The sequence below is a fragment of the Malurus melanocephalus genome, unplaced genomic scaffold (genome assembly GCF_030028575.1).
Source record: "Malurus melanocephalus ecotype Western Australia unplaced genomic scaffold, MMel_1.1 scaffold_69, whole genome shotgun sequence".
In the NCBI taxonomy this organism is placed as follows: domain Eukaryota; kingdom Metazoa; phylum Chordata; class Aves; order Passeriformes; family Maluridae; genus Malurus; species Malurus melanocephalus.
This window is the reverse complement of record NW_026623301.1, coordinates 965,276-974,937: the sequence shown is the minus strand read 5'-3', so window position 1 is coordinate 974,937 and position 9,662 is coordinate 965,276. Positions and strand designations below refer to the sequence as shown.

The following is a 9,662-nucleotide window of genomic DNA, read 5'->3' as shown; positions in this document are numbered from 1 at the left end:
GGGGTGCAGCACCTTCAGCTGAGCAAGGTTCGCGCACCACCGGCTTTGGGTGCAGCCTGATTGTGTTAAAAGCTTAGCTTTGAAACACTTGGCTGAGGTTTGCGTGGCAGAACAGCAGGTGCTGGCAAACGAACCGCAGCGAGATCCCTTTGCCCAACCTTTGGAATTGTGACCTCGGGCGCCGTTAAAACACCGCCTCAGGCGGCTGCGCGACACTGCTGGGAACGAGCGGGGGGCGTGGTTTACGGCGCTGCCGTAAAGCGCCTGTGCCCGGCGCGGTTCCCGGCGGCGCCCTTGGGAAGGGAGCGGCCATGAGCGGGAGCGGCGGGAACCGGGCCCTGGAGCTGCTGCGCTCCCTGCCCAGGGTCAGCCTGGCSAACCTGAGGCCCAGCCCCGGCTCCAAAAAGCGAGTGAGTGCCTGCAGCTTGCCGGCTGAGCCTTGTGCCCCGGCAGCGGCCGCGTTCTGTCCCGGTGTAGTTTGCCTCAGGACATCATCCTCCCAGACCAGGAGAGCGGCCTGGCCAGAACAGGCGTGGAAAGGCAAAGGAGYGGATGGCACTGCTGTGTGTGTTGGCCCGGTGCTTGCTGTTTCCGTGCCTGGTTGCCCATGTGTGTRGCTATCCCCACAGAGAACAGGCGGATGAGTGGTGCTGGCTGAACCTCGGGGCCATTGCTGGGGCTGGAGGGGAATAGTAAAAGGTGTTCAATACCGAGTGTTTATGGGATGGACCTGCAAGTTTGGAAAGGTGTACAAAGGGAAGGAATGTGGTGCCAGCTAGCCTTCTTTTTACTATTTCTCAAAACCACGCCTGTTACCTATCTCCTTAAAAAGTGGTAGAGAAATKAAGAAACCAGGGAGAAGCACTCCTGGTTTGGGGAGAATGTTAGTGAACAGGGGGATGAGGTTCAAGGGCAGAAACCACAGGAATAGAGAAGGAAGCAGCAAGCAGCACTCTCCTCAAAGTGCTCAAGAGTGTCTAGAGCTACTAAATAGTGTAGAATTCAAGTGCAGTTCTGTTGCAGACTCGACCATCCCACCAAAGGAAGCTCACTTGTCCTCAGACTATTTGTGATGGCGGCCTAAAGCTGTGCTCTGCAAAAATAACATTAACTCCTCTTCTATTTTTCCCCCTAGAAAAGTTCTATCTCTTAATTTTTCCTCAGAAATCAGCATTTTGGTCAGTTGTTTCTACCTCTGAAATCTTATGTTCTGTAAATACTTTTCTCTGAAGTAGTCCACTAAATGTATCATTGATTGTTTTGAAGGAAAGAAGACGTGGCCGTGGAAGATAYGGAGGTAGGAAGTGTGGCCGAGGTCACAAAGGAGAAAGACAAAGAGGGAATCGCCCCCGATTGGGCTTTGAGGGTGGTCAAACTCCATTTTACTTGGCCATACCAAAATATGGATTTAATGAGGGACATAGGTAAGTTTCTTCACATTTTCACATTTACTCGAAAATTAATGATTGTCTGCTTTTCTTGATCTTTCTCCTAAAGCAAGACTCTAAAATGCCAAAACTGAAAGAGTTAGGCCTCCCACATTCCTCTTAGATTATTAGTTACTTTACCAGAAGAATCTCCTCTTTCTTGTGAGATTATTSTTTTAATTCAGTTACTTTTTACACATCTGCTGATTTACCCTCTTTATAATCCCTTCTTGTGTAGCAGGCTACCCTTCCTCTTCCAGCTGAGTGACTTTCTCCTCTGAGACCACTCCTCCATACCTGATTGTGTTTCTCTTTGCTTCATAGCCTACTGAACTTGCTGGGAACAGTCTGGAGTGAGGGTGTTAGACATGGAAGTGTAATCCAAAGCCTTGCTTTRTTGTTTCTCCCCACTTTATTCACCAGAAGCTCTGATCTGCTGCTAACAAACAGTTCTGCTTCTCTTCATGGTTCTACCCTTTCAGCATTGTGACTCTGTGGTATTTGTTTGTCTGTGTCCTGCCTGTTCCACCTAGGGTCCTAACAAGCTCTTTAATACCAAATCTGCTGGATGAGGCATTGTCATGTTTCACCATTGTTCTCCTTGGGCATTCTGCCTTGTTTAATTTCTGCCTCGTTTAATACTTTTGTCCTTTTTTCACATTGCACTTGTGCAATATCCATATTCCATCTTCTTAATGTTTAAGATTGTTCTCCTAACATGTCTTTTCTCCACTCACTGTTCTTACTTGGAGAGATGTATATCAGTGTTTTACAAATTTCCTTCATTTATATTGACAATTAAAATTTTTGATTAATTTTTTTTATTTGTTAGGTTTGTTTGTTTTTTTAAACTGGCTTTGTTTCATCAGATAGCATTTGTGTTACTTGGGTCAGTAACCACTTGATCTGGTCTTGCAGACTTCTGTGTCTGCGTAATGCTGTTACAGGCAGTAGTAATAAAAACCTGCTACACTGAGCAGACAGTTCAACAATGAAAAGTCTAATGTGTATTTATTTGTGAATTGTTAGACTTGATTTCATGTTCCTTTTCCTGATACAACTTCATCAAATAGCTGAGCACTTTTATATTTCCATTCTTTATGCATGCAGTGGAGCTTACAAGACCTGGTCCAGTTGTTAATGGGTTTTCTCTGACTCTTAGTAGTTTTGAAATGTTAGTCAAATTCTGTTTCCAGGTACTGTTCCTGTTTGATTGAATTATTATAAGAGTAAACAAGAAGAATGTTCAATAGCAGAGGGCAGTGTTGATCCACAGTCCTGTGAAGGAAATGCTGCAGAATGCTGACACTCAACTTCTCATGTTAATGGTGGTCACAAGTTCGTGAATAACCAACAGCAAAAATCCAACTTGCTGCAATGGCAAGAAATTCTTAGGATCTTGCTGTTTTTAACTATGTCTGAGAGCACAGGAAAACAGAAAAAGCACTCTCTAGTTTCAATGTTGTTTGCAAAATTTCAGTATTGGGATGTTGTAAATGTTTCTATGGTGACCACTGTAAATTTACTTGAGCAAATTCAGGGCGGGGGGGAGCACACTGAACAATGTCTCTGCCTATTTATCTTCACCTCACTCTTCCTTCTGCCTCCACTTCKTGACTTCTGCTCTGTGAGGGGTTCTCTGACAGCACAAATTGTTACTTGTCTTTCTTATGTGGCTTGCCAATAACAGAGATCTGCTGTATCCCAGTTTGTCAGCCACCACTCGCTGGTGGTAGGAGCAAGTTTTGAGCATCAGCATAAATGGCGTGCATAGACACAAATAGACACTGGCATTGGAAAACTGTGCTAGGGATGGATTTGTACAGTAAAATTAGAACTTCAGAAAACACAAAAGTAGKTTCTGCTGAGGTCAGTAGCTGTTGCCAAGAGATTTCAGCTCCTTTTTGGGGATATGGGTTAATGCATATTTTGTCAACTTTCTCTTCCTTAATGGTGTTTTGGGGGAGATTCCTTTCAACACTTCTGAGACGTCATGTACAGTGGTAATGTAAAAAATCTTGTTGGATGTAAGCTCTGCAGGAGCATGTAAAGGGTTTGGCTGACAATCTGGGGAGATGTAGTTTGGGAGATTAGTATGGGAAATGTTTGCTTTTTTTGATTGTCTATCAGTGAAGTACCCAAGCTGGATTCACTTTGAGGGTGGTAGTTATTTACAGTCACGTTGGTTTGCCAAGAAATGCTGACACTGTAATGTCTTAGTATTATGTTGGTTTCGGMGTAGGTACAAACCAGAATATCTCAGTTGACCAGTTGCTATTAAAACTTCAATTTTGCAAATTTCTCATTGTTTTGTTTGGGTTGTTTGTTKTCTTTGTCTCCCCAGCCTCAGACGTCAGTACCAACCTCTGAGTCTTCAGAGGCTGCAGTACCTGATTGATTTGGGCAGAGTTGACCCCACGCARCCGATTGACTTAACTCAGCTCACTAACGCCAGAGGTGTGACAGTGCAGCCTCTCAAGAGGGACTACGGTGTCCAGCTGGTGGAGGAGGTGTGTAGACAACATGCTTAGTACTTCAGGCTTTCAGATTGTTACTCCCATCTTTTGGAAGCATCTTTGATTCTCCACTAGTTTGCTGTGGAATTTTTGTGGATCCTAAAACCACTAGAGGGCACTGTGTGTCAGCAAAAAAAAGAAGCTGCTCGGGAGGATGTTTTCATACCCGAGGGTCTGCAGAAAATGAGGGTTAAAGAGCACGTACAAAAAGGCTGAAGAAGTATTCTACAACAGAAAACTAAAATGAACTGAAAGAAATGTATGAATGTTTTGGGAATGGAGAAGTTTTTTTTAATTCAATCCAAGTGGCTGAGAGCAATTTGGTTACCTMTCTTGATGCAGGGAACAGACAATTGATAACATTTTGCAGGATTTAATGTTTCTTGCAACTTTTCAGAKAAGAATAAATGTATGTCATAAAATACTCATTTTAATGTTACTGTAATATGTGTTTAAATTTCCAGGGTGCTGATATTTTTGCAGCAAAAGTAAACATTGAAGTGCAGAGGGCATCTGAATTAGCAATTGCAGCCATAGAAAAAAATGGAGGCGTAGTAACAACATCATTCTATGACCCAAGGAGCTTGGGTAAGCACTTGTTTTAATTTCTGCCTTTTTAAAAAATTTTGAATACAAAAAATTAAATGATCCAAATCAAAGTTTCAAACACAGTTCTTAGTAAAAAATCATCAATTTGTAAGTTTTTCAAAGCAGTTACATGCATATTTATAGAATCATAGAATATTTTGGGTTGGGAGGGACCTTAAAGATCATGTAGTTCCAGTCCCCAATGATGAATGATAATGCATCCTCAATTTTGTTTTTTTTTTTTTTAGCCATTCACCTGTTTAGTCCTTCCAGTATTAATAGTTGTATACCAATCAACCAGTTAAGGAAATCTGAATAGCTTTGTAAATAGAGGAACTAAAAATATTTTTTTCTTTGAATTTTTTTCTTCTGTTTCCCATGTTTAATAGCACTAAGAAAACTCAGGAAAAAATAGATTTAAAAAACACTGTGGATGTTTATATTTTTAATTTAAAATGCTTTTCCACTTAAAGTGAGGAAGTAAGTTACAGAAGCTCAGAATCTTTCCAGTTAAAATGGCTATTGTTTTCAGAACACTTTCACTGAAGAATGAGGCTTTACTTTGCTTGAGGCTGCATCCTGCCTAGCATTCATTCATGCAGTTTTTATTGACAATAATGCAGCTTTCATGTGTGAATAAGGCTTAGAAGAAGAGGAATAGACATTTATAGCGTGCAAAATATGTTACCCTGSAGTGATACAAATTCTGGGTTTTTTTCCCTTGTCCAGAAAATAATTAATAAGGTTAAAAGGTTCTGGAATATAATATACCAAAATCAGTAAAATTTGAGGAAGARAGGATAGTCCCACAAAGGACTAAATAGGTGTATGTTTCATTTATACTTTATTTAAAATATCTCTAGAAGCACTAAATTTGACATTTGTGTAAATAGCCATGCAAATGCATTGCTTTAGACCTGGAAATAGTCCTTTAAATAAATGGCAGCATCTAGCTTAGCTATCTTTCCTGAGCAGGCATTCTAAATGTATTAGAAGTAGCAACTCCTCCAGATTGACACTATAAATAGCGATTAAAGCAGAGATGTTTGTTTGGTTAAGTGAAACCACTGTCTCATTCTGAATGAGAATATTCTTGAGATTTGATTGTTTGCTTGGTTGCTTTCTGATATGAATGTAGGAATGAATTTGGTACAAAATAAGAAGGTGTCATTTAATGTCTTTAAATCTGTTATTTTGAAGTGTAGCCACTAACCTTCTCTCATGTTCTCCCCACAGAGATTTTATGTAAGCCAGTAGTGTTTTTCCTGCGTGGCAAACCTATCCCAAAACGAATGCTCCCACCTGAAGACCTTGTCCGTTACTACACAGATCCCAGAAATCGGGGGTACCTGGCAGATCCATCTAAGGTTGCAGAAGCCAGGCTGGAACTTGCCAAGAAATATGGCTATGTCTTACCAGACATTACTAAGGATGAACTCTTTAAGATGTTAAGTGCCCGCAAGGATCCTAGACAGATATTTTTTGGTCTTGCTCCAGGATGGATCGTAAACCTGGCAGACAAGAAAATTCTAAAACCAACTGATGAGAATCTGTTGAAATACTATAGCTCATGAATTCAGGACTGGAGACAACTGCAGGTGTACAGGAAACATCTGGGTATGAAATAATGGATAGAAGTGGTGTGTGKTTGTTTGTTTTTAAGACTCCTATTATACCAGACAAAACATAAATTTCTTCATGTAATCTTCTGGTGTAGCTCTCAACTTTTTTAATGTCATAATAGAGTGTATCAAAAGCCTTAACATTTGCAAACAATGTGGAGTCTGACATAAAGGGTAGGTCTGGGCACTTTCTCTTCCAATGGTTTGCCAGTTATTTTTTCAGACAAAAGGTTTTGGTGTTGCACTTATTTCAGAGGATAATTCCAAAGAGTAATTTGACCTAATAATGAGTTTATATTTTCCCCTCTCAATTTAAAATAGGAAGTATGACTGTACAGAACTAAAATGAGTATTACAGTCATATTTCATGAAATTGTAAAATCTAGAAGATGTATCTTGAATAGCTCTAAGAAGGAATTTTTGGTCGGGGAAAAAAATAAAAAGAACCAGAAATTGCAAAGTACTMAAGATTTCATTAACTTCTTCTATTCCATAGCCATGTTTTGGATTTTGCCATTGTCATCAATCACACTAAAGCCTGAGAGATCTTGATTTTTGTTTTATTTCTTCATATGCAATTGAGGAAGACAGGGTGTGCAGTTTAAAAATAACTATCTAAATTTAGGGTGGGGAAAAAGATAGCTATCCTAATTCCATGGCTTTTATTATTCAAACACAATTTAAAACTTGTCCTGACACAAATGTAATCTCATTAATAAAAATGCATAGCAGAATCCAGAATCAATGAAAACAGTGACAGCAGATTATGAGGAATGGGGATCTGATGGGTGAAGTACACAGTTAGGATTCAGTTTTCAGCTTGATCACAGATTGCATGTGTGACAGTGGACAAATGAATTTAAATATTRTGAAAAGCTATGAACAAATTGTTTTTATGGGATTTTAATCACACCAATTTGATTAAGTCTTGGAAAGTGGAACAAAGGTTTGTTTCATCAGTGTCTCCAGAATACTATGCAATGATATTGCAGGTTTCATGCAGGAAGCATAGTATTTGGCATTTGRGATGATGAACCAGACAGTAAAGAAAGATGAGAGAAGAGACCAAGATAGTCTATCAGAATGTGCTCTGACTCCTTGGAAGTTATTGAGCTGCTTCATAATTACGTAGTTTAATGGGAACTGAATTTGTCTTTAAAATAGTCATAATTTGATTGTAAGAATGCAGGAAACAGTCTAGGGACCAGAACACTAGAAGTCATCTTGCTTTCTAATTTTCATGTGTCTTTGGAAATGCTACTTACAGAGTTTGCTGTAGCTGCCAAACCATCCCATTTTATAGGGAACGTCCTCTGTGGGCTAAAATTTCCTCTTTCTCCTGTATAACACCTGTATTTTGCTGGTATACCTCAATGGGGGAGGATTTAAGAAAAATATWTTTTTTCTTTTAGATGATATGAAGAAATGGATGAATTTTGGTTGGTGTTTGTAAACAGCCCAGATTTTTCCTTCGCTCAACCACCTGCCTTGTCAATTCATATGAGCATCTGTAATCACAAAACAAAATAAAACAAGTCTTCTCATTCTGATTAAATAATCTGAAATAAGGAGATTAAGAATAGAAAGTCAATAAATTTTGACAATTTACTCTTCAGCTTCTATTGTTCCTTGTTAATACATGATAAATGCTATTAGTAGTGGTCATTTTCCTGACCTGGGGTTTAAGTATAGGTGAAACATAGCAAAACAACAGCAATATAAAATTGGATTATGAATAGCAGGAATTTGATTTTAGTGGCATTAACATTCATATTTTATGAGGTGCCCAACACATTTTTGGCACATTAAGACTAATACTGTGTGCCAAAAWAAGTACAGTTGGTGTTAACTTGAATGTGAAGTAAATAACTTTCTCACTTTAGATGTATCCTGTTCTGCATCCTGACGATTGTTGATTTGGAACCTTAAATGACAAGCAATACTTTTTTTCTTTTTCTTTTTTTTCCAAGTTGTTGTTATTACAATAACTTTACAATAACAATATTACTACTGCRTCCATTTGGGAAGGAGTTGGAGAGGGGGAAGAGTATTTATTGCCTTCCCTTATTTGTGCCATAATGTTTCTGTTTTTATGAATCAATTCACAATTGTATTTTGTGGAGGTGGTGGTACTCAACAGGAAAGCTACTTAACTGGAAGTGAAGAAGGAAGTTAGTCATATTAGTGAAGACCAGAAGACAAAAGTGTTTATGTATCATTGTGTATTTTGGGGAGGAGAAGACGGGGGAAGGCAAGTTTGTTTCCATTTCTGCTCTTTGTATTAAAATGAACAAATTGCTCTCAGCAATTTTTTTTTCTAAATCAACTTCTTTGATACACACACGCATGCACRCGCAGGTTTCTGTAGGTTTCTAAGTGGTTTTCAGGTGAAAGGGTAACTTGGATAAAATGATAACAGTGAAAGAAAGAATGAAAACAGGAAACAGATGTCTGGTGACGTCGAGGGATTGGATAGCACTTATTCAGAGAACGATGTCTTAGTCACAAGGCAGCTGTATCCTGGCTCTGATACTACAGCACTACAAATACCTTGGAGCCAAAACAGCCACGTTCCACAAAATCCGGTCATTCTACTTTATAAAGGTGATGTTTTATCATCTTATAGTTGGAGAGGGCAAAAAGGGCTGTACTTTATTTAAAATATGCAACACTTGTCTTTATTTCTCACTTATGTTAGCAGTAGCCAGTATTTTATATCRGTTGTTTGAATTTTTATTTACTAGTGCAAAAAGTCCCAAGGCTATAGAGGATTTCCTGTTCATTTTATCTCATCAGGAACACAAGTCTCCTAGCAACCAAATACAGAATTATCAAAAGCTCGAGTAAGTTATTGACAAGGTTTCTAATAAATCCATAATAAACAGTGTCCCAAAGGGCTGTTTGTATGTGAGGTATACTGATGCAAGACTAAGCCAATGCTTTGCTAAAGACTAAGCCATTCTCTTGACTTAGGTATGTGGACCATCTTTTCATGTTCATAAGATAAAGGATTGCCTTGGATATCCTGTTTTGATAGGGGTTTTTCATGTGCAACAATGTGACACAGCAAGAAGCACYCAARCTRCTGTAGCTGGAAGAGCTTTATKGGGTAGCTGAGGAAAAGGAACTTTTMTTTGTGTCACAAAATGCTAAAAGCCATGTCAATTTTTATCAGCAAAATCATAGTTCTGAATGTTTACTTGGTAAAATTGATTACAGATGTGAGACTGCAATCAAAATAAAGGCCTATAAACAAGTACGTATCTTGTTTCGTACTGTGTTTCTTAGGAACTTTCTACTTAGACTGCAACCAGTGCTGAACTTACAGGTGGCTGACTGCAGACTCAAAATGATGTGAATTAAAATGTGTTTTCCCTTCTCTCRTATGTACAGTGATAACTTGACTTCATTATATTTCGTCTAGAATTTGTTTGACAAATCAAAAGTTGACTGTACGATCCACTGATTTCCAAAAAGGAATAAATTAATAAATCAGTCACCCTGATCTG

General features: G+C 38.9%; 1 protein-coding gene across 2 annotated transcripts; it reads left to right on the top strand.

Annotated features, from left to right (window-relative positions):
• The first annotated feature begins 249 nt into the window (after nucleotides 1–249).
• MRPL15 (mitochondrial ribosomal protein L15) lies at nucleotides 250–8,457 on the top strand. 2 transcript variants are annotated; one of them, XM_057366621.1, is made up of 6 exons: nucleotides 250–410; nucleotides 1,267–1,424; nucleotides 3,772–3,937; nucleotides 4,408–4,531; nucleotides 5,768–6,148; nucleotides 7,566–8,457. In XM_057366621.1, exons 1-5 carry the CDS (start codon nucleotides 312–314, stop codon nucleotides 6,103–6,105), a joined length of 885 nt encoding a protein of 294 aa, XP_057222604.1. In that variant the 5' UTR covers nucleotides 250–311; the 3' UTR covers nucleotides 6,106–6,148; nucleotides 7,566–8,457. The 2 variants fall into 2 exon arrangements, with proteins under 2 accessions (XP_057222604.1, XP_057222603.1); XM_057366620.1 differs by having other exon boundaries at nucleotides 5,768–8,457.
• Nucleotides 8,458–9,662: the final 1,205 nt, after the last annotated feature.